This window comes from Gambusia affinis, linkage group LG12 (genome assembly GCF_019740435.1).
Source record: "Gambusia affinis linkage group LG12, SWU_Gaff_1.0, whole genome shotgun sequence".
Taxonomy (NCBI): Eukaryota; Metazoa; Chordata; class Actinopteri; order Cyprinodontiformes; family Poeciliidae; genus Gambusia; species Gambusia affinis.
The window spans coordinates 27828061-27852504 of NC_057879.1; the positions used below are offsets into that span (position 1 = coordinate 27828061).

The 24444-nt window shown below is 48.7% G+C and overlaps 2 protein-coding genes across 13 annotated transcripts in view; one reads left to right on the plus strand and one right to left on the minus strand.

Moving 5' to 3' along the window:
• The window catches only part of rasal2 (RAS protein activator like 2), a 44938-nt gene extending 27225 nt beyond the window's left edge, over positions 1-17713 (plus strand). For 4 of the 12 annotated variants that reach the window (XM_044135148.1, XM_044135141.1, XM_044135153.1 and 1 more), the window contains 15 exons: positions 3873-3979; positions 4725-4837; positions 5245-5395; positions 5463-5561; positions 6371-6925; positions 7484-7628; positions 8019-8163; positions 9936-10175; positions 10243-10447; positions 11727-11926; positions 12641-13583; positions 13966-14097; positions 14619-14821; positions 14893-14980; positions 16944-17713. In XM_044135148.1, coding sequence (XP_043991083.1) covers positions 3873-3979; positions 4725-4837; positions 5245-5395; positions 5463-5561; positions 6371-6925; positions 7484-7628; positions 8019-8163; positions 9936-10175; positions 10243-10447; positions 11727-11926; positions 12641-13583; positions 13966-14097; positions 14619-14821; positions 14893-14980; positions 16944-17111 — 3494 coding nt within the window. In that variant the 3' untranslated portion in view covers positions 17112-17713. Of the gene's footprint in view, positions 1-3219; positions 3245-3872; positions 3980-4724; positions 4838-5244; positions 5396-5462; positions 5562-6370; positions 6926-7483; positions 7629-8018; positions 8164-9935; positions 10176-10242; positions 10448-11726; positions 11927-12640; positions 13584-13965; positions 14098-14618; positions 14822-14892; positions 14981-15119; positions 15151-16943 lie in introns of all 12 variants that reach the window. The other 8 variants (XM_044135144.1, XM_044135152.1, XM_044135143.1 and 5 more) reach the window with 6 other exon arrangements.
• Positions 17714-21689: 3976 nt separating this feature from the next.
• Positions 21690-24333, minus strand: LOC122841693 (E3 ubiquitin-protein ligase TRIM21-like). Its single transcript, XM_044135235.1, has 3 exons — positions 24244-24333; positions 23976-24122; positions 21690-23811 (listed from the first exon to the last, which is right to left on the minus strand). Exon 3 carries the CDS (start codon positions 23801-23803, stop codon positions 22157-22159), a length of 1647 nt encoding a protein of 548 aa, XP_043991170.1. The 5' UTR covers positions 23804-23811; positions 23976-24122; positions 24244-24333; the 3' UTR covers positions 21690-22156.
• Positions 24334-24444: the final 111 nt, after the last annotated feature.

The window sequence follows — 24444 nt, forward strand, 5'->3', positions numbered from 1 at the left end:
CAGGGGCGTTCAGACTGTGGTGCGTTCAGGTGCGTTCAGACTGTGGTGCGTTCAGGTGCGTTCAGACTGTGGTGCGTTCAAGTGCGTTTAGACTGTGGTGCGTTCAAGTGCGTTTAGACTGATGCGTTCAGACTGTGGTGCGTTCAGACTGTGATGCGTTCAGGTGCGTTGAGACTGGTGCGTTCAGGTGCGTTCAGACTGTGATGCGTTCAGGTGCGTTCAGACTGTGCTGGTGCGTTCAGACTGTGGTGCGTTCAGACTGTGATGCGTTCAGGTGCGTTGAGACTGGTGCGTTCAGGTGCGTTCAGACTGTGATGCGTTCAGGTGCGTTCAGACTGTGCTGGTGCGTTCAGACTGTGGTGCGTTCAGACTGTGATGCGTTCAGGTGCGTTGAGACTGTGGTGCGTTCAGGTGCGTTCAGACTGTGCTGGTGCGTTCAGACTGTGGTGCGCTCAGGTGCGTTCAGACTGTGGTGCGTTCAGGTGCGTTCAGACTGTGATGCGTTGAGGTGCGTTTAGACTGATGCGTTCAGACTGGTGCGTTCAGGTGTGTTCAGACTGTGCTGGTGCGTTCAGACTGTGGTGCGTTCAGGTGCGTTTAGACTGATGCGTTCAGACTGTGGTGCGTTCAGGTGTGTTCAGACTGTGCTGGTGCGTTCAGACTGTGGTGCGTTCAGGTGCGTTCAGACTGTGGTGCGTTCAGGTGTTCAGGTTTGCTGCTGTTTGAGCTCCACCCAACGACACAAAGGTTTCAGTCAGCAGCTGTTTCCTGTCTGAGATCCTGAATGAACCAACAGGAGCGTCTCAGACATTCCCAGCATTCCTGATGACATCACTCCTCTGATGACATCACTCCTCTGATGACATCACTCCTCACCTTCAGTCCGTCTGCAGCACGGCTCCGCCCACCTCCGGGGTCAAAGGGTTAACAGGTGAAAGTTCAGTTTCTCATGGGAAGCTTCGATCCGAACAGAGGCAGATGTGTCAGACGTTCTCCGGGTCCGGACAGGTGGAGTCGGTCGGCAGGTGTGTTTTCCTGGTTGAAGTTCTGGTTCCGTTGATTTCGGTTTTCGCAGGAAGAACCTGAATTCAGAATGAAAACTGAAAAACGTGCCGGTTCATTTTACGACCCAGAATGATCCGGAGCATTCCCAGGAACGGATCCGCCTCAGCTTGTTTCCTGCTCAGCTGCAGAGATTTGTCCCAGCATGTTGAGTTGGACCTGAAGGCAGCGGTTCTGGACCGGCAGAGCTGAACCCGATGGTTTCGGACCTGCATTCCTGTACCGTCCCAAAACAAAACCACCTGATGGAGTCTGGAGTTATTTCTGGCAGTTGGTTTCCAGAGCAGGCGGGAAAGTAATGACAGGTTTGCTGCACCTGCTGACCCGCTCTGACCCGGTTCTGGTTCCGATTCAACTGTTTCTGGGATGTTTATGGAAGGATTCAGGATCTACAGCTTCCTGCTGAAACTCACCTGCTTTAATGAACGGGTCAGCAGAGTTCTGCAGAATCTGCTCGGGTCCTTTGGGTTTTCTGCAGTCAGAAACATTTGGTTCTGGTTCTGGTTCGGGTTCTGGTTCTGGAGTGGATCCCATTCCCATCCATCACTCTGCTGCAGGAAAAATGCTTCAGTTTAACCTGAACTGCAGCTCTTCAGAACCAGCAGCTGTCCTGCAGAAGAACCGGGTCTCTCCGTGTCTCTCCTTGTCTCTCCGTGTCTCTCCTTGTCTCTCCGTGTCTCTCCGGGTCTCTCTGGGTCTTCCCGGCGCCGACTCCGATCCGTTCAGCTCTGAGGACGGCAGCGACCCAAACGGGCCCTGCTGGTTCTGAAAACTGGAGCAGGTTACACAGAAACTGGAGCTGCTGCTGGGCTCCAGTCTGTCCCAGTTCCTCTGACCCAGTCTGTGAAGGTCAGGCCGCCTCTGTCAGCCGAGCCGGGTCCAATCGATACCGCCGTCACCCAGACGACTGGAAACAATAAGACCTTCAGGTGACAGAAGCTGAAGTCCGGTTCTGTTTGGTTCTGGCCCGGTTTTCTAAAACGTTCTGATCCGGTTGAAGCGACAGCATCAGGATTTGCAGCTTCACTCAAAATAACCAAACAATAATAATAATAAACTGATTATTCTGTAATGATTCTCCTTTAAACAGTAAATGTGCAGCAGGGATGCGAACACTGATTCACATGTGGGGAACGTTGTTCACCTGATGATGTCCTCCTGCTCTGGGTCAAAGGTCATCCTATTACAGAACGTCATTGGGAACATTTACGTTCTTCATATTCTCCCCGGAGGTGACGTCACACTGTGTGTGGCTGCTGTTGCTGTTAAACAGAGATTTACTAATTAAGTCCAAATGGCTGCAAGTTTCCCATTTACACTGCCTTTGTGTTAGCGGTTAGCAACTAGCATTACGGCGTCCATGTTGGCGCAGGAAGTTGTCACAATATGTGGGTTTGTAATTTTCTCTGTGCAGTAATTATTGACTGTGTTTTAACGTTTGGAAAGATTCACAGCAGCAAAAACTCAAAACAGGAAAACATGAAACTCCAGATGATTTAATGACAGAAAACAGGCTGCAGCTGGTTAACCTTCCTGTTATCTGTGTGAAGTCCTGCTCTCTCTCGCTCTGTCGCAGCCCGACTCTCTCTGGTTCCTCTGGCTTGGTCACACAAAGGACAGCTTCCTGCAGCAGGAACATCCACACTGAAGAGTGTTGTCAGGCTGAGCTGCTGGCTCTTTGGAGCCGAGATCAGCTGACCTCTGACCCAGAGCTGAGCCGCCTTCAGGAGCCAAACCGTCAGCTGACCTCTGACCCAGAGCCGGCTCAGTCAGGAAGCTTCAGAGCTGCAGTGGGAGAGGAAACGGTGAATCTGAGCCACTGGGATAACGACGCCCAGAGCGGCATCCCACATCAGGACAGGAGAGAAGAGAGAGAGGAAGAGGAAGATGATGAGGAAGAGGAGGGTAGAGAGGAAGAGGAGGAGAGAGAGGAGGAAGCTGCAGATTGATTGGATAGATGCGGTAAACCTGGAGGATCGAGTTACTGCTGAGTGATGATGCTGAGGAGGGAGAGGCAGGATGGAGGATGTCGACGGGACGCAGACGGATGTTTGCAGCTGGAGCTGATTGGCTGGCTGACGGCGGCTGCTCCGTCCAATCCCATCTGACCCTGTGTGTGTGTGTGTGTGTGTGTGTGTGTGTGTGTGTCCTCCTCAGATGATGGGGAACAGCTGCGATCGAGGTATGTTTCTGTCATGTGACCGAGCCGTCTCACTTCCTGCAGCATGCTGCCTGAACTTTGTCTGGGACGCAGAGCGGCGATGGCGTCTGCGTTTGGGACCGCCGCCGCTCCCCCCCCCAGCTGCTTCTGTGTGTGTGCATGAAAGGTCCTGCTGCGGCGCTGCTGCAGCGGCGAGCGTCCTCCAGCCCGGCTGCTGCTGCATGCTGCGTTCGCTGCAGCTCCGACGTTCCTGCTGCAGGAAACCTCCATCGCATGTAAACATCATGACGGCGGCGCTCGCTGCTGATTGGACACTTCGGAATCAGATCAGATCGGTTTAGTTCCTGCAGGTTTGCAGCAGTTTCCTTCAGCAGTGGAGCGTTCAGCTCCACGATCCACAGATCGCTCTGATCTGTGAGGTTCCTCTTCCTGCTGGAACCAGCTGCATCCAACCGTCCATCCGTCCTCCATCCTGTTTGTCCTCCATCGTCTCTGAATGACAGCAGGCCGTCCGTCCAGATGAGGACAGACGGACATTAGTGGGAAAAACAGGAATAATCAGGAAATAATCAGGAAATAAACAGGAATAATCAGGAAATAAACAGGCTGCTCTATTTGATGTGAACTTATTGTTTCTCTCTCTCCTCAGAAGTGTCTTCGGAGCGTTCTCCGAGGAGGAGGAGCATTTCTGGTTTGGGCAGCTCAGAGAAGAACCTCGCGGTCGACAATCCCAACTCTTCTCCTTTCAAAGTGCCGGTGAGTCCTCCAGGTCCTCCAAGTCCTCCATGTCCTCCATGTCCTCCAAGTCCTCCCTGTTCTCCAAGTCCTGCATGTCCTCCAAGTCCTCCCTGTTCTCCAAGTCCTCCCTGTTCTCCATGTCCTCCCTGTCATCCATGTTCTCCATGTCCTCCAAGTCCTCCCTGTCCTCCAAGTCCTCCATGTCCTCCAAGTCCTCCCTATCCTCCAAGTCCTCCCTGTCCGGTTTAGAAGTTGCTCTGATTCTGGACGCCTCAATGAGACAAAGGAGTCGTGAGAAGGTTCCAGTCCGTTCTTTAGAAAACCAAGTCCTTAGTTTAGTTGTGCTGTTTCTCAACTACAGGTTACATCCTGGTCATCTGAAGGACTTGGCAAAAGACTAGTCCATGTCTTGTCTTACATTATTAGAACATGTAGCGTTGGTCCAAGTTCTAATAAGACAAATCCATTTGGAGTTCCTCCAAGTTAATGTTCTCCCAGCATCAGTCTGCCGTCTGACGATGCGTTTGAGGACAGTGATATCTCAGGAAACGAGGCCGCTCTGCTTCTGTAGTGACAGACCAGCTGCAGGTTGAAAGTTCTGACCGGGTCAGCAGCAGAACCAGGCGACCCGGTTCTGATGGGCTGAAGCAGCTGGACTCAGACTCAGGGAAAGTTGAGTGGGAGGAAAAGATTCCCTTACTGGGACAGCTGGGGGGGTCAGAGGTCATTGCCTGGGCCTGACCGGGTTCTGCTTCTCTTTCAGAACTTCTTCAGCAAACGTCTGAAAGGTTCCATCAAGAGAACCAAGAGCCAGACCAAACTGGACCGGAACACCAGCTTCAGACTGCCGTCGCTGCGGCCCGCCGACCCGGACAGGTACCGCTCCGCTCACAACCCGACCAGAACCAGAACCACTGGTCTGTTTGTGAATGAACTCATTGATGATGCAGACGGGTTCTGGTTCTGGTTCTGGTTCTGATCACAAGTTGTAGGTTTGTTCAGCTGTAAGATACTGAACCCGGTGTCGTCTCAGTGAACCGCAACCAGAACATTTGGGTTGGATCAGCAGAACCCAGGAAGTTCTGGCTGTGGTTCAGATCGCCTCCGACCGGATCAGAACCAGCTGAAACACGGCTGCAGAAACCAGAAGAAGAAAAGATTCTGTAACTGATTCTGGTTCTGTTGGACCGACCCTGAAACAAAACCCATCCCAGCAATCAAGATCCTTTTCCTTCCCGGTTCTGGCCCAGTATTAACCCGGTTCTGGCCCGGTTCTGCTGCAGGGCCCGCGGGCTGCCCCGGCTGAAGGAGGCGGTTTCCCATGAGTCCTTGCTGAGCCCCAGCGGCGCCGAGGCTCTGGACCTCAGCATGGAGGACGACGTGTTCATCAAGCCTCTGCACAGCAGCGTCCTGGGCCAGGAGTTCTGCTTCGAGGTGAGGCCCGGCCCGGTCCCGGCCCGGTTCCGCCCGCCGGGTCGCTCACCTGCCCTCTCGCCCCCAGGTGACCTACGCCGGAGGCAGCAAGTGCTTCAGCTGCACCTCGGCCTCGGAGCGCGACAAGTGGATGGAGAACCTGAGGAGAACCGTCCAGCCCAACAAGGTGAGGCCCGGCCCGGTTCTGGACCCGGTTCTGGACCCGGTTCTGGACCCGGTACCGGACCCGGTTCTGGACCCGGTTCTGGTTCCACCAGAAGGTTTATTTAAGGTGGATTGAGGTGAACCAGAGCGCAGAGGTAGATCTCATATTTGATTAAAATAAGTAAAATCAACCAAAGTGAACAGAAAACTGGAGCCAATCAGGAAGTTCAAGTTTTACAGTTAAAGACTTTTTATCTTCTGTCAAATATTAAATAATAATAATAATTATTATTATTATTATTATCAACTCTGAAACATCTTTATAAGATTATTTCTCATTAAAATTTTACCATTTGATGTTTCTAGTCCAAATGTTTTAGTAGATTTGAAATAAAAGGTTTGAATGTTTATTGATTATTGATGTCAGCTGATCTTGTTTTGTCTCCTTGGTGGATCAGAACCAAGTTCTGATTCTGTAGAGTAAATGTTCTGATTTTATTCTCATAATTAATAATTCAAACCAGAAGGAAGATTGAAGTAAAATTCACTTTATGAAAATAGATCTAGAATAATAGAATAATCATTGGCTGCATCACCGCGCCCTGGTTCTGGTCGGTTCTGGTCGGTTCTGGTCGGTTCTGGTCGGTTCTGGTCGGTTCTGGTTGGTTCTGGTTGGTTCTGGTCGGTTCTGGTCGGTTCTGGTCGGTTCTGGTCGGTTCTGGTTGGTTCTGGTCGGTTCTGGTCGGTTGTATCCGTCGGGTCCGGTGCAGAACCTTCTGTGGAGTTCTGGTTCTGTCGGTGCCGTTTGAACGGGTTCTTGCTCGTTTCCAGGACAACTGCCGGCGGGCGGAGAACCTGCTGCGCCTGTGGATCATCGAGGCCAAAGACCTGGCGCCGAAGAAGCGGTACTTCTGCGAGCTGTGCCTGGACGACGTCCTGTACGCCCGGACCACCAGCAAGGCCCGGTTGGACAGCCTGTTCTGGGGCGAGCACTTCGACTTCTGCAGCCTGCCCACCGTGCGCAGCATCACCGTGCACATCTACCGCGACGGCGACAAGAAGAAGAAGAAGGACAAGAACAACTACGTGGGCCTGGTGAACATCCCGGTGGCCGGCGTGACGGGCCGCCAGTTCGTGGAGAAGTGGTACCCGGTCAGCACGCCCACCGCCAGCAAGGCCAAGGGCGGCGGCCCGTCCATCCGGATCAAGTCCCGCTTCCAGACCATCTCCATCCTGCCCATGGAGCAGTACAAGGAGTTCGCCGAGTTCGTCACCAACCACTACGGCATGCTGTGCTCCGTGCTGGAACCCGTCATCAGCGTCCGCAACAAGGAGGAGATGGCGTGCGCCCTGGTGCACATCCTGCAGAGCACGGGCCGGGCCAAGGTCAGAACCAGCACCGCACTCTGCCTCCGCTCAGGTCAGATAAACACGGACACAAACATCTGGGTTGGAAGAATCTCTTCCTTCCTGTTCCAAGCTGAGGCTGGAGGTGTGGCGCCCCCTGCTGGCAGGTGCAGAACACTCCGTTCATTTCATTTAGCTCTTGTTGAACCTCCAGGTTCTGATCCTCTGGTTCTGGTGGCGTGATGAACACATGAAACACATGAATGAAGCAGTTAGTGAGGAAGTGAAGCTTTAATCATTTAATGAGTTTTAAAGCTGCAGAGTGAAACATCGATAATTATTCACCAAGAACGAATTCTACAGAACCTGGAGTTTAAAACATTTAAAATCTGAAACTTTTCACTTTACTGAACTTTTATCTCTTGGAAAAGGAATTCCTGTAGATTTATTTCTGACATGAACCTTTGTGACCCGAGGATCCGTCCCTGAGGAACGCCTCGAGCCGCTGAGGTTCTGCTGCTACTTTCAGTTGTTCAGAACCCATCTGGTTCTGGTTCCGGTTCCTCATCAGGTCAGTGACCTTCATGTTCTGTTCAGGACTTCCTGACCGACCTGGTGATGTCAGAGGTGGACCGCTGCGCCGACCACGACGTGCTGATCTTCAGGGAGAACACGCTGGCCACCAAGGCCATCGAGGAGTTCCTGAAGCTGGTGGGCCAGAAGTACCTCCACGACGCCCTGGGTGAGTCCGGCCGGGTCCGATCACGACTTCTTTACCACCTTTCCTTTCTGCTTGCCAGGTCTTCTGGTCTGTTTCTCTCTGAACGATGAAGCTCCTCCTCCTCTTCCTGCCCTGCGGCTCGTTAACATCCTGCTGAGCGTTTCTGTAAATCTATTTCTGGACCCGCTCCGCTTTGGGTCGGTTCTGCTGGGCTTGAATGCTGCAGCGGCTCGGCGCTCCTGTTTTATTTTCAGCTGCGGTTATTAAATATTAACTCCCCCAGCGGGTCGGGTCGGTTCCGGCTCACTGAGCGGCCCGTTAAAGTTGTAAAATCCCAGCTTCTGTGCTGACAGTGAACGCCTCGCCAGTCAGAAGGTCCTGCTGGTTCTGACGGGTTCTGTGTTTCCCCAGGGGAGTTCATCAAGGCTCTGTACGAGTCGGACGAGAACTGCGAAGTGGACCCGAGCCGATGTTCCGGAACCGACCTGTCGGACCATCAGAGCAACCTGAAGATGTGCTGCGAGCTCGCCTTCTGCAAGATCATCAACTCCTACTGGTGAGCCGGCGCCGACCCGCGGGTTCTGGAGGTTCTAGAGGTTCTAGAGGTTCTAAAGGTTCTGGAGGTTCTAAAGGTTCTAAAGGTTCTGGAGGTTCTAGAGGTTCTAAAGGTTGTGAAGGTTCTAGAGGTTCTGAAGGTTCTGGAGGTTCTAGAGGTTCTAAAGGTTCTAAAGGTTCTAAAGGTTCTGGAGGTTCTAGAGGTTCTAAAGGTTGTGAAGGTTCTAGAGGTTCTGAAGGTTCTGAAGGTTCTGGAGGTTCTGGAGGTTCTGGAACAGATGCTGGTTTAGGAATGAAACTGTGACTTGTTACCAATCGATTATTGAAATTCTCCTCATTGATTTGAGGAGAATCAATTCTTCCAGTTTTTTTGCTGGAAGAATAAAATCAATAATTAATTAGCAGCAATAATAAAATAATGAAACTAAAACTGAACCAATTACTGGTTCAGTTTTAGTTTCATTATTTCTGTTAAAATCTGTTTATTTATTTATTGTAGGGCTGCTGTAATTAAATATTTTAGTAATCTATCAATTAGTCTTCCGATTAATCGAGTAATCGTATAAAAAATGATCAAATAAACTATTGGTCAGTCTGGCATCACACCAGAGTTACTATCAGATCCCAACATCAGTCCAGGTTTTCATATTTAGCTTCTCTAACAGAAACTTTCCTGTAGTTTAGAAAACTAACCTGTAACAATAACAGCTCACTTTCTAAGTTAACCTGAAGTTCAACAAAGATCTGAAATTATATTCAGTTTCATAATAAAGAGCCTCACAGATACACTTCTAAAAAACCTCTGTGCTCCAGCTGTTAGTTTCTGTCTTCATCTTTATGTTTATGTTTGATAGATGACCTCTGACCTCGCCCCATAACCCGACCAGCTCTGGGTTTGAGAAAACAGGAAATGTCACCTGGAGTTTGGGGGGCAGGTGAACGTAAGATGGGAGGAAACAGAGCAGGAGTGTAAGAGCTGGGGGATCGATACGGGATGTTGATGATACTTTAGTTGGTCACAGTCAGGAACTCGTCTACAGCCACGAACCGCCACCAGGCTCTGCCGGCCGTTTCTTCACACCGGGATCATATGAACTTATTGTGCGGTTCGTCCGTAAAGCTGCACTTCCACTGTAACCATCGGCTGCTCGGCCGCCCGCCGTGTTCAGTCCATCGGCTCACCTGTGTAAATACCTGCAGCTCTGAACCTGCAGCTCTGGAGGAGAAAGGCTGCCGTTCTCCAGGCATGGAGCCGGTCAGTGTAAAGATGCTTATTGGTCCCCAAAAACCATGAAACCCCCGGGCGTCATCACCAGTCAGTAAAATCCCCTCGGGCCGAACTTGAACACTGGACGTTATGCTGCTAACACTTAGCTTTGGTCGACAACTCAGAGGAGGAAGTCAGAGCTCCGCGCAACGCAAATAATGTCCTGGTTGGAACACGGTGGCTAAATATTGAAAGATTAAATAATGAAGCTTCAAGGCAGGTAAATGTTCCTGGAGGATTTTTAATAATGGAGGAACTGGAATCACTGGAGGAATCGTTGATTTAATGTTTCTACTTTTATAAATCAGCAGGATGGGACATTTCTGTATCATTAATAACTAAAATAATAATGATTTGCAGCCCAGTTGGTCGTCGTGTTTTCTTGGTTTTGATATTGGACTTGGTGCTGCAGCGGTTAGTTGGACCAGAACCAGTAGAGCCGGTAGGACCAGTAGAACCTGTGTGGGCTCCGTGTGACCGGTCCGGTCCGTCCCGCTGTGTTGCAGCGTTTTCCCTCGGGAGCTGAAGGAAGTGTTTGCGTCGTGGAAGCAGCAGTGTGCGGCCCGCGGCCATCCTCATGACATCAGCAAGCGTCTGATCAGCGCCTCGCTCTTCCTGCGCTTCCTGTGTCCCGCCATCATGTCGCCGTCGCTCTTCAACCTGATGCAGGAGTATCCCGACGACCGGACCTCCAGGACGCTCACGCTCATCGCCAAGGTCATCCAGAACCTCGCCAACTTCACCAAGTGAGTCTCCGCAGCCGATCCGTCGGGTCCGGCCCGTCTTTCCTCGGACTGACGCCGGCCTCCTCAGCAGGTTCGGGAACAAGGAGGAGTACATGGCCTTCATGAACGACTTCCTGGAGCACGAGTGGGCCGGGATGATGCGTTTCCTGTCGGAGATCTCCAACCCGGAGACTCTGTCCAACACGCCGGGCTTCGAGGGTTACATCGACCTGGGCCGCGAGCTGTCGGTGCTGCACGCCCTGCTGTGGGAGGTCGTCTCCCAGCTCGACAAGGTGTGTGTGTGTGTGTGTGTGTGTTCCTGTTTAGGACCTGAGGGGCCTTGTGGGGCCCGTCAGCCCAGTCATGATTCAGTAACTGCAGTCGTGTTTTCTGGTGATTAAACTGCTGAGGCAGCAGGTCTGTGGTCACTTTGGACCCAGTAAACATGAAGTTCTGTTTGGACCCTGGAACATCAAATCCATCAGTGATCAAAAGCTGCTGATCGATGAATCAGAATCATTCAGGATATTTACATCCTACAGAAACTATTATATCACGGAGAATAATCTGGGCCAAATGGAAAACCAGTAATCCCTGTGGATTAAATCTGTACCACATGAAAATATTCCATCTGGAATCGGTTTGGATTCTGGAACCGTCTCTCCTCAGGTCCCACATTTTAGTTGTTGTACAAAATCCTGGATGTATTTATAAATCCTGGATTTATTTATTCCCACAAAGTGATGTGAGATGATCTACAGAAAGCTTTATGTGTGATGTGACCCACCGCTGAAGAGCCTTTAAACGGTGGTCGTCATGACAACGGGCCGGGTCCAGCGGCTCCGCTGTGGCGTGTGATTGGTCAGACGTCTGTGGCGTTTCCTGCAGAAACGCGCTCAGATCTTTAAAGTGGGTGGTGATGAAATGAAGGTGAATCTGTTCGGTTTCTGTGATCCAGAGACGATCTGGAAACGTAAAGTCAAACCGTCTGCAGGACAGTTTCTCACCACGGCTTCAAATGTTCCAGTCAAACTGGACAGACAAACATTAAGATGAAACCTTTAAACTGGACGTTTTTGTTTTCAGGTGATTTTATGATTCTGTTCTGAATCCCAGCAGGTTTTAATTCATCATCAACAGATCAGATACTTTATATCTATAGGAAATGATTTCCAGTTTTAATAAACTGCAGGTCAAACCGATTCATCAAATGAACCAGGATTTATCTGTCTATTAAGTGTGATTATTGATTATTGGTGTGTCTGTGTGGACTTCCTATAACCCGATTAACGTCGCCGGACCGACCGCCACAGCATGCCCCGCCCCCCCCCGGCCCTGCTGCGCTCACCCCCTCACCCGTCTCACCTGTAGGAGGCGCTCTCAGCATGGCTCTGCTGTGTTCTGGTTCTGTTCAGTAGAAGCATGATGATCCAGTTCGTTTTGGTTTCCATGACGATGTTTTCTCCCCCATCTTCCTCTTTCTGTTCACTTCCTGCCTCCATCTTTTGCTTTTCCCGCCTCCACCCGACGCTCCTCTCCGTCCGTCTGCACTCAAACACACGGCGACCGCAGGGTGAAAATTCATTCCTGCAGGCCACCGTAGCTAAGCTGGGCCCGCTGCCGAGGATTCTGGGAGACATCTCCCGCTGTCTGTCGGCGCCCACGCCCGTCCAGCAGCAGCTGAGGCGTTTCCAGGACAACAGCCCCGCCCACAACTCCAGCGGCAGCGTGTCGTCGGGACTGCAGCGCATCTTTGAGGACCCCGCCGACAGGTAACCAATCAGAAACCAGATAACCAGGTTGCTGAGTTAGACAGGAAGTGGCGTTATGTTTGGTGTAACATTAATGTGAACGACGTTCCTGAAAACAGGAAGACAGAAATCTTCATCTGTCAGTATCCTGATGACACAGCAGGAAGTGTTTGAAGGTTTATAAACCTGCAGGAATCAACAACACAATCAGACACTGAAATGTGTCTGTGCAGACAACCTGCTGGCTGCAGCAGGGAGATCACAAGATCCTCTGATCACATAGATCTATGTGATCAGAGGATCTATGTGATCAGAGGATCTATGTGATCAGAGGATCTATGTGATCAGAGGATCTATGTGATCAGAGGATCTATGTGATCAGAGGATCGATCCTCCTCAGCTCTCTGGTCCTGCTCACTAAGACGGCGCTCCGGTTAGCTGCTCAGCTGTGTCTGGTTACAACATGCTAGCTTGCGGTTGGGCTAATGTTTAGCTCTGGTTAGCATCGGGCTGCGGTGAAGCTTGTCCTCCTGGCTCTGGACTTGAGCTAGGCCCTTGCTGCCATGCTGTCAGAGGAATGGCCGCCAGTCTGTCCACGGCCATTTAGTGGAAACTGTAGTCCAAAGATTCCTTCTGCAGGATTATGAATAAATTTTATTATAAAAACCAGCAATTATTAGAGACAGGAAGCAGCTGCGTTCTGTCTCTGACGTCTGTGTTTGTGACTTTCTGCAGCCGCAGCCTTCAGTCTCCGGTCGCTGAGCAGGCCGAGGCTTACGGTCGCAGCCAGCGCCCCCTGCTGGCTCAGCAGCATCCCTCTGCCCACACCGGCTTCTCGGATCAGGAGGAGCCGGACGGCCCGCTGCCCAACGGCCGCAGCGTCTCTCTGGTGGACCTCCAGGACTCTCAGAGCCTCCGTGGCCCCAAAGGGCCCCCAGCGCCCCACGAGGCCCCTCCCCGCCTCAGTAGGGCAGGCTCCCAGGCCTCTGTGGGCCCCGCCCCGCCCCCAGTGACTTACCCCCACTCCAACCCAGTGACCCCTCAGCCGGCGACGCACCAATCCAAAGCCCCGCCCAGAGACGGCCAGCCGCAGAGCGCGCCGCAGGTGAGGCGTCCGCTGCCGCCGTCGCTGGTCCAGCAGCGCAGCCTGCAGCCGCTGTCCTTCCAGAACCCCGTCTACCACCTGAGCAACGCCGCCCACAGCCTGGCCACTCGCTCCGCCCACTCCCTGCACGACTCCAGCTCCGACAACCTGAGCACCGAGAGCTCGCGCAACAGCTGCAGCGACTCCGACGACTTCGGCAGCCAGGTGGGGGGCAAAGGTCGCGTGGCGTCCAACAGCAGCCTGGACGAGGTCGGCAGCAGGCGGAGCACCCAGAGCGAAGAGTGCTCCACCCCACGCCGCCACCCGCCGCCCGACCTGCCGCTGGGCGCCGCCACCGCTGTTGCCATCCCCCGCCAGACCGCCACGGCGGGCACCGCCCACATCGTCAAGGTTGAGCAGCAGAGCCGCGGAGGAGGCGGGGCCAGGACGCCGCGCTCTCAGCCTCAGAGCTCTTCGCTGCGAAGCAGCAGCAGCACCAACACCGAGCCGACGCCCTCCACCCGCCAGCCGTCCACCAGCGCCCTGGAGAACCTGACTCCGCCCTCCAGGAGCGCCGCCAAGCCGTCGCCTCAGGTACGCAGTCACGTTTATCTGTTCAGCACTTTCCAGCAAGGCTTTGGTTTTAGGCAGTACGACGCTCAGGAGGAGCACGGCAGATGTGACGGTCGGACAACTGGGAGGTAGAGGCGCCGTCAGACCGTCAGTTCCCAAAACCACACAAAACAATCCTCATAAAAGCAACTATGTAACTGTCTTTACGTGGCTCTGAAGGTTCAGGTCAAAGGTCACCACTACTCCCAGGTTCAGCCTGATCTCTGGTTTCCAGCTGGAAACCTGATCTCTGCAAAGATAATAACTTATCTTTAGTTTCTGTTCACCTGGATAAAGTAACGGCACTGCACTACTGCTCTCTGATTGGCTGAGGGCCTGTGATGATGTCACTGTCTGTATCCAGGTGGGAACCCCAGTGGAGGCGGCGGCCATGTCTCCGGTGGAGAGAACGGCGGCGTGGGTCCTGAACAACGGCCAGTATGAGGAGGAGGAGGGAGGAGAGACGAGCAGAGAGGAAGGCCGGAACACGGAGAAGGTAACTGGTCTGTTACTGGTCTGTTACTGGTCTGTTACTGGTGTTTAACTGGTGTTTAACTGGTCTGTTACTGGTCTGTTACTGGTGTTTAACTGGTCTGTTACTGGTCTGTTACTGGTCTGTTACTGGTGTTTAACTGGTCTGTTACTGGTCTGTTACTGGTGTTTAACTGGTGTTTAACTGGTCTGTTACTGGTCTGTTACTGGTCTCTTACTGGTCTGTTACTGGTCTGTTACTGGTCTGTTACTGGTGTTTAACTGGTCTGTTACTGGTCTGTTACTGGTGTTTAACTGGTGTTTAACTGGTCTGTTACTGGTGTTTAACTGGTGTTTAACTGGTCTGTTACTGGTCTGTTACTGGTGTTTAACTGGTGTTTAACTGGTCTGTTACTGGTGTTTAACTGGTCTGTTACTGGTCTGTTACTGGTATGTTACTGGTGTTTAACTGGTCTGTTACTGGTGTTTAACTGGTCTGTTACTGGTGTTTAACTGGTCTCTAACTGGTCTCTAACTGGTCTGCAGTACGAGCTGGAGATCTCCCGGCTGAAGGAGCGTCTGCGCGTGTCGGGTCGCCGTCTGGAGGAGTACGAGCGGCGACTGCTGGCTCAGGAGCAGCAGATGCAGAAGCTCCTGCTGGAATATAAGAACCGCCTGGAGGACAGCGAGGAGCGTCTGCGCAGGCAGCAGGAGGAGAAGGACTGCCAGATGAAGAGCATCATCTGCAGGTAAAGCCTCACCTGAGCAGCACACCTGGATGAGACTCAGCAGTGCGCAGCGTCATGATGCGTTCGTGCAGGCTGATGGCGGTGGAGGAGGAGCTGAAGAGGGACCACGCAGAGATGCAGGCGGTGATCGAAGCCAAGCAGAAGATCATCGACGCTCAGGTACAGAAACACCATCATCATCATCATCATCATCATCACCACCAGGTGCTGAAGCCAGTCAGGTCATGAAGCAGCTGCTGCATCACATGACCAGCAGGTGGCGTTTAGGTTTCTTCTCACGTGTCTTCACTGATTTCAGGTCAGTAACGGAAGTGAAATAAACCAACCAGGCAAGTGACTGTAGCTCCGCCCCCTCCACCTCCACCACCTTTCTGTTTTTACTGGTTTGATTTCACACGTTCACAACTTACTGCCAACACGCCTCCAGAGCGCAGCCGGCCAATCAGAGAGCTCAGAGGAGGCTCATGCTGGGATTCCTGTTCTGTCACTGGTCTGTAACTGGTCTGTAACTGGTCTGTCACTGGTCTGTCACTGGTCTGTCACTGGTCTGTCACTGGTCTGTAACTGGTCTGTCACCAGACCTGCTTCCAGGCCCATGTCTTCCTGTGACCTGATGTTTCTCTTAGTTATGAGTTCAGGTGACTGAGTGATGCTGGCCGGCTGAACTGTGACTTTCCCAGTCAGAACACTGACTGTTGCTGGTTTTCCTACTGGGAACTCTGGGAATAAACCAGTAAACCTGAGTGTCACTTTGACCTCATGATTTTAACTAATTAATGAGATTTAAAATGACTGAAGCTCATTGGTTGGTTGTTTCTTCTTCTGGTGCTTCCAGTAAGTCTGAACCAGATTTAACCAGTCAGAGGAAACCGGACCTGCAGAACTTTGGTCCGGTTTTGGTCCATCAGGTCCAAGCAGGTCTTTATGGTTCTGTCGGATCTCCTCCAGTCTCAACCTGGAGAATCCAGCGGATAGTTTCTCTCATGAAAACAGTCATGCTGCGGGATCAGAATGGGAGGGAATCACCATGGCAACCAGGAAGATGAAATCTGTTGGGTCGTCATCGGTCACTGCAGCTCTGCATAAATACCAGAACTGGGTTAAAAGTTTTCTGTAGAAAAATCTCACATTGATTAATATATCAAGAAGACAAACAATAAATACATAATTTACATAATTTAGCAAAACATAAACGGATCAAAATGTTGATAAAAGTTTCTGCACATCACTGAGATCCGACTGAATTCAGTTCATTTGATTTGGTCAGAACTGAAATTATTCTTTAGACTTTATTAACAGATTTAATGTCAAACTGTCATCAGTTATTAGAAAGAGTTCAGTTCACTTCCTGTTGAAACCCTTTGATGTTTCAGCTTTCAGAACCTTTCAGAACCTATCAGAACATTCTATCAGAACCAGGCTCTAGAACAGGGGTGGGTACTCCTGGTCCTCGAGGGCTGGTGTCCTGCAACTTTTAGATGTGTCTCTACTTCAACACACCTGAGTCAAATAATGAGGTCATTAGCAGGACTCTGGAGAACCCGACTGCACTTGGGAGGTGATTCTGCTGTTGGATTCAGGTTGTTGGACCAGGGAGAGATTTAAGAGTTGCAGGACATCGGCCCTCGAGGACCAGGACTGCCCACCCCTGTTCTAGAACCTTCCTGTTTTCCATCCTGTGTCTGCAGTGAGCAGCAGGTTCTCCGTGATGCAGGCGTGTTGGCGTGTGTTTGTTTTCGGTTTGGCTGCTGACCCCTGACCCCTGACCCACCAGAGCTTCTCCTCCTCAGGTCGAGGCGGCGGCGGCGTGGAGGAGGAAACCTTCATGTTGTGTTTCAGCTTGTTGTTTAATTTGGCTGCTGCCTTCAAGCTGCTGCTGTCGGGTCAGAACCACTGCGTTGGTCCTCCAGTTAACTGAGGGTTTAAAAGGTTCTGATTGACAGTTTTACGTGACAAAACGTTTAAAACCTGGTGGAAACTGTTGGTTCTTTCTTCTCTGAGACGGACCGGGTGGTTTTGACCCAATAACATTTATTATCAGCCCCTCACAAACCTTTATTTTGAAAGTCACCAGTGTGAGTCTGACTTCTAGCCCCTCCCCCTCCTGTGTCTGTCCAATCAGGAGAAGCGGATCGACTCCCTGGACGCGGCGAACTCTCGGCTGATGGCGGCGCTGACGCAGGTGAAGGAGCGTTACAGCGCGCCCAGCGTCCGCAACGGCCTGTCGCCGAGCAACCCCACCAAGCTGTCCATCACTGAGAACGGGGAGTTCAAGAACAGCAGCTGCTGATTGGCCCACGCAGATCCAGAGGCGGAGCCTGCGATTGACTCCGCCCACCGTTCTGTGACACTCTGTGGACGTTTAAAGAGACAGAACCGATTTCTGGTGTAAATACTGAAGGCTGAGCTGATTGTTGTACAGAAAGTGTGTGTGCGTGTGTGTGTGTGTGTGTGTGTGTGTGGGTGTGTGTGTGTGTGTGTGTGTGTGTGTGTGTGTGTGTGTGTGTGTGTGTGTGTGTGTGTGTGTGTGGGGTTGTGTGTGTGTGTGTGTGTGTATATGTGTGTGTTTGGAGGTTTGCGGCGCCACAGAAGCACAGTGAGAAAGAAACGAACCAAAAACAGAATCTGAACGTTTTCTAACCGACTTTTTTATGGTTTTTATTTGAAGCTTCTAGTTTTTGTTGTTAAGTTTGAAGCTTTGAGGTTTTTTTTTTCCTGATTTAATGTTTCTGACTGAATTTAGTTTTTTACCTGACGAGTTGTTGTGGGCTTTAATTTATTCCTCCTTGTTCTCGTCCCGTTGCTGATCTACTGAACAGACCTCTGAAGGACCAGGGTCAAAGGTCACACCTGTCTGCTGTCCTATGTTGAGAATAAAACTGTCTGAAAGCATCTCTGTCCTGTCAGAGTCCATCTTTGTTCAGGACCAGCTTCTGTTTCTGCTCTTGTCCAGTTGGACTTGGTCCGGTCCGGTCCGGTTCAGTTTGGTCCAGTCCAGTTTGGTCCGGTCCGGTCCAGTTTGGTCTGGTCTGGTCCAGTTCGGTCCGGTCCAGTCCGGTCCGGTCCGGTTCAGTTTGGTCCGGTCCAGTTTGGTCCGGTCCGGTCCAGTTTGGTCCAGTTTGGTCCGGTCTGGTCCAGTTCGGTCCGGTCCAGTCCAGTTTGGTCTGGTCTGGTCTGGTCCAGTTTGGTCCAGTTTGGTCCGGTCCGGTCCAGTTTGGTCCGGTCCGGTCCAGTTTGGTCTGGTCTGGTCCAGTTCGGTCCGGTCCGGTTCAGTGGATTGTTTTCCTCCAAGCAGGTTTTAACCGACAGTTTATCCAAGAGTCAGACATTTTGTTTGCGCACAAACTTTATTTTGGGGTGACTGTTTGTAAAAACTATCTAAACTTTAATTATTACTTTGAAAAACTGAGTTACTAAAGTTGAGTTTCCCCCAGAAAACCTGCTAAGTCCAACGATGGAGAGAAATCCTCCTTGGTTTTACTAAAAATGTTAATAAATAAAATTCAGATTGGAGGTTATTTGTATATAAATGAGGGACGATGCAGCGGCTTCCACCGGGTTCAATACATCAAACCAGTTGGATCGTTTGTTTGGTCGGCTGAGACTAAAGGATCTGATTCCTGTTCTGCTGGGAGAACCACCAGGATCCACCAGCACCACTTCCTCATCCATCCTAACTGGGTCAGGATGACGACTCTCCCTCCTCCAGCATCAGGATGCAGAACCTGCTGCTGGCAGAGCTCCGTCGTTTTACTGAATTTTTCTTTCTGTTCGTCTTCCCAGAGTCTTCGGCTCATTAAAGTTCCTTCTCATTATTTCTAACGTTTTGTCGGATCAGCGGCTCTGAAGGCCTGAGATGTTCTTGAATAACTTTTATCTGACCAAGAAAAATTCTGGGAAAAATTTAAGAAATTCTTAAATTTCCACAAGAAACTACTTTTTTTTTCCAATATATTTTATTGATTTTTCTCTTTTAGGACATTTACAAACAAACTTAACATTGTAAACACGTACTTATACACACTTGCATTCACTCACGCATTCACCCTTCAAACCTGCATTTGTTATAATATATATAAAACACTTTAGATTATGACAGAAAAAATAAATAAAAATAATAAGACAATATGAAAATAAAAACTGTAGTCAAGATATCTATTTAAGACACCCATTAATGAGCTCCGCCTTCAGTCCCTATGATCCTCATATTTGGCTCCCAGAGGTTCTCAGAGTCCTGCTGTTTGCCCTTGAAGATGTACGTTAGTCTTTCCAGTCCGAGTGAATTTGCAATTTCTTTCTTCCACATGGGGCGTCCATGCTCCTCCAGCATAATGCAATAGATCTTCTGGCTTGAAGAAGTCCATAATCGATCAATTTAGTTTTAGTCTGTGATTGTTTAAATTCCACTGGGTTTATTCCTAGAACACAGATTCTAACCTCTAATGGGACTTTAACCTTAAACAATTCAGATAAACATCTAATAACCTCCCTCCAAAACTTCTGGATTTTACGACATTCCCACAAACAATGGAGAAGAGTTCCTTTTTCAAATAAGCATTTAGTGCAAGTGTCTGGAATATCACTGGACATGTGATGAAGCCTAACTGGGGTTATATAGGTTCTCATAAGCCATTAATATTGCAGAAGTTTAAATCGTGTTCATGGTTTGTTTTTGTGCTGATTCCAGTCTTCCTCATCGATATCTTCAAGAGTATCTCTTCTCCAAGCCTCTAACTTATCAATTGCTGAATCCTTTGAGGAAAGCATCAACAAATTATAGAACATTGAAAGAAAACCTTTCCCTTTTGAGTCCCCAACACGCCTCTTCTATTTTTGTTAAGGGTGGAATGTCAACTATTCGTTTCAGTTTTGATGACATATAATTTTTCAGTTGTAAATATTTAAAAAAATGTTTTGGGGGTATTAAATACTTCTTGCATAACTGATCAAATGTAAGCAACATGCCATTGGCATATAGGTCTTTAATTTTCTGAATGCCTTTGGTTTTCCATAGTTTAAATCCTCCATCATTTTTTCCTGGGGTGAACCTTTCGTTACCCCAAATCGGGGTGAATTGTGATAGTTCTGGTCGGTCACCTACATGTTTATGTGCTGCATGCCAAGTTATAATTGTATTTTTTAAGAAAGGGTTCTTTGTGTTTTTTTAAGTGTCTTTATATCTGAAGAATATAGGAAGGTGTTTAAGGGGAAACCTGGAACAGATTTGTGTTCAATGTGTAGCCAAGCTGGAGGCGCCATTGGACAAAAGTAATGAGTAGCTGATGTTAATTGGGCGGCCATATAACACCATCTGAGGTCAGGGAGGTGAAGTCCACCTCTTTCATAGGGCAGATAGAGTAGATTTAGACGGAGTCTTGCTTTTCTATTACTCCAAATAAAATGATTAAATAGTTTGTCCAAACTGTCATAAAAAGAATCTGACAGTGGCAATGGAAGTGTTTGAAAATAGTACAAAAATTTGGGCAAAATTGTCATTTTTAATAAATTTATTCGACCTATCATGGATATTGGCAAATTTGACCATCGATTTAACATTTCTGTGACTTTTTCCACAACGGGGTCATAATTTGCTGCATTTATTTCATTGAGGGATGGGGTGACCTTAATGCCTAAGTATGTAAAACCTTTTGTAGTTGTTTTGAATGGAGTGACCACAATAGGACTTCTCCTTTCATCTTCAGTAAGAAACATTAACTCTGATTAAAATTATTAATTTTATATCCTGAAAATTCACCGAATTCTTGTATTAGATTTAATAAATTGGGAATACTGATCTTCAAATTACTTATGAAAAATATGATGTCATCTGTAAACAAGGAAATGAGACGTTTTAATTCCTGATGTTTCTGTATTTACTCTAACAGCCGTCGCCAGAGTTTCTATTGCCAATACAAAACGCAGTGGTTACCGGGGCAACCCAGTCTGGTTGACCGCTGTAAATGAAAAGGTTTTGACATGTTATTATTGGTTAAAACTTGTGCTGTGGGATCAGTAAATAGTAGTTTTATCCATTTCAGAAAGGTTTCTCCAAATCCATATTTGGGGCTCTTTAAACAGATAATTCCACTCTATTCTATCAAAAGCTTGATGTGTCCAATGATAACATCGCTGTGTTTTTACAATTATGTTTTTCATGCAATACATTAACAACCCGTCTTATATTCTGGTAGCCTTGTCTTTGTTGATCCTCCATTATTAAATTGGGAAGATATTTATCTAATCTCCTAGAGATGCTTTACACAAAATCTTTGTCTCACATCCCATAAGACTGATTCCTCCATAAGAGGAGAATTCAGTCGGGGGTTTATTTGGTTTTAGCAAAAGAGTTATTGTATCTAACCTCAGTGATTCTGGGAATATTCCAGCTTTATATGATTCCTCAGACATGTTGAGAAGTGGTGGGATTCATTTATTTTTAAATGTTTTCTATTGGACGTCCATCAGGACCTGCTGTTTTACTGCTATTCATGCTGTCTGTTGCTTCAGATAGATCTTTCACTGTTAAAGGACTATCAAGAGTTGTTTTCTCCTCTAAAAGGGTTTTGAATTTTAACTGATTAAGAAATGCGGTTTGTGCTTCTTCGTTTCCAGAATATTCAGATTTATACAAGGTTTTATAGAATTCTCTAAAATTTTCATTTATTTCTGAAGGGTCTGTGGTTAAAATGTCCGATTTTAATTTTATGACAAGAAACTACTTTTATTTTCTGGACACTGAGACTATTGAATATTAATCTTTAGTTTCTGCTCTATTTTAATTAATATAAGGTCGTGGGATTCATATTCTTTCTGTAATAAAACCTTACAGATAGAAATTAAAACCTTTAACAAGGAAACTAAATACAGGTCAATTCCACATTTTTATTCATCAACCGTCCGTCACTTTACATTTCACTTATTATTAAACATTCAGATAAAACCAACATGAACCCAAACAATCAGTAGATCAATGAAATAAACTGAAAACATTTCTTTTTCCCACCAGGGGTCTTTTTGTGGCTCTAGTGTCCCTTATACCACAGTGGGCTGACAGGAAAGGGGGACGACATGCGGCAAATGTCACCGGGTCTGGGAATCGAACCCTCGACGGCCGCATCGAAGACTGGAGGCCTCCAAGCGTGGGGCGTGCTGCCCTCTACGCCACCGGAGCATGACCCATCTGAAAACATTTTGATTGAACTTTATGATCAATCAGAAACAGAGAAGAAGAAAAACTGCAGCAAAAAATCCAGCAGTGAACTGAACTGTGACTTCATCTAAAGTCACTTAGATTAGACATTTTTATCCATTTAGTTCATCATCATCTTCATCAGATCAACAACCAGCCTGGTCAACAGGACAGATGATCAGAGGAGCAGAGTTTGTACCACCTTGATTAAGAAAAGGACTGAAGTATGGGTAGAGTTTCTCCTTGAAGCAGCAGCCAGTAAAGGAGTAGATCAGAGCTGCAGCATCTACATCATAAAAGGAGACCAGACCCTCCTGATAATCCACAAACACCCCCACCTTCTGAGGACCAGGATGGAGATGGAGACGGACTGAAGGTCCAGCAGCAGCCAAGTACTCATTTCCATTTCTCAACCCAACAGTCCAGAAACCGTTCTGAGGATTCAGGTTGATGTTTCCCTTCCTGTTGATGGATTCTCTGGCCACTCCTAAAGTCCATTTAGTCTTTCCTTTAACCTGAACCTCAAAGTAAAATCTGCCTGAAGAGAAACTCTGCTGTCCTAAAACATTAGGAAACAGAGAAAATCTCTGTGGATTGTCTGGAAGATTCTTCCTCAGATCTCCATCTCCCACCTGTTTTCCATCATCAGACAGGATGAGGTCAGGATGAGCTGAATCAGGATCCAGAGTCACATCCACTGCAAACTGCTGGATCCTCTTCAGCTCAACCTCTAGGAGCTTCTTCATCTTCTTCTCCCTGATCGTCTCCTCCAGATGAGCCAGAGCTTTCACCACAGTCTCCTCATAGTATGGTGGATGAACTCTGACCTCTGTCCAGGTCTCGGTGGGTGGAGCATCTTTCAGGGAGGAGAAGCTCTGGAGGAGGTGGAGGTGATCTTCATCCTGTGAGAGCTGCTTCACCTCAGAGCTCCTCTTCTTCAGCTCAGAGATCTCCTGTTCCAGATCTCTGATGAAGTCTTCAGCCTGTTTCTCTGTAGTTTCCTGTTTGTCTTGGATCTCCTTGAGGATCTCCTTCAGGCCTCTCTCAGCAGACTCTATCAGAGCCGTGAAGACCTGAACACCTTCTGCTTTCTCTCTGTCTGCAGCATCTTTACTGATCTTCACCGACTCTCTGATCTCCTGGATCTTCAGTCGTCTCTCCTGGATCATCTCCTGAACTTCAGCCTCCGTCTTCCTCAGCTCTGCCTTCTTTCCTTCAGATTCTTCTCTCAGAGGAACCAGCTCGTGGTTCTTGTGCTCTGAAACAGAGCAGACCAAGCAGACGCATGTCTGGTCGGTCCTACAGAACAGCTCCAGAGGTTTATCGTGCTGCAGACACAACCTGTCCTCCAGGTTCTCCACCGGCTCCATCAGCTGATGTTTCTTCAGACGTGGAGCGGTCAGGTGAGGCTCCAGGTGAGTCTGGCAGTAGGAGGCCAGACACACCATGCAGGACTTCAGGGCCTTCAGTTTGGGTCCAGTGCAGACGTCACAGGGAACTTCTCCTGGTTTGGCAGCTTGTTGCTCTGAGCTGCTGCTGGCTTCCTGCTGAGCTTCACGTCTGAACTGATCAAACATCTCTTTGATGAAGGTGTTGACTCTGAGCTCAGGTCTGCAGGTGAAATGTTCATTACACAGAGGACATTTGTAGGGAACATTTCCGTCCCAGTGCTGAGTGACGCAGGTCTCGCAGAAGTTGTGTCCACATGGTGTGCTGACTGGATCAGTGAACACATCCAGACAGATGGAGCAAAGAAACTGATCCTCAGACCGCAGGCTGCTGCCAGAAGACATGTCTGAATCTGAGGACGGATCAGGAAAACTTCAGTTCAAACAATGAGTGTAAAGTTGTTGAATGTTACAGTTTCTTCATAATTCTGAAGTTTTTCCTCTTCCCTTCAGATGATCTGAGTCCAGATGAAAAGACTCAAACTTAAACAGTAAAGCAGTTTTCTGCTGCACTCACCAGGACCAGAAGAGAAACATGAACTTCATTTGTCTTCAGAAGAAAACCGGGACGTTTTCCTCCACAGCAACTCAGGAATACCTTTCACTTTCATTTCTGTAAAAATTATGTTTTCATCTGTTGGCTCAGTGTTGCTCCTCCCTTTACCTTCAAAACAGAGAAACAGACTCAAATATATGAAATAAAACATGTTTTTCATTGATTTTACCCTGATTTTATTTTATTTTATTTTCATCCTCAAAAGAGTTCTGTGCAAAAGCAGGAATACCTCCACTGTTCAGTCAGACTCTAGTTTCACTGAATCACAGGAAGTGATTCAGCAGAGCTGCTCCTCTGCTGCCCCCTGCTGGACAGAAACAGAACCTCTTCTTTCCCATCGGGACTTTGATCTCCTGCCTGGGCTGTGTTCTCAAAGTATATGTTTTTATTCTGGTTTTTAAGTGTGACTGGAGTGAGTTTAGCTCCAGAC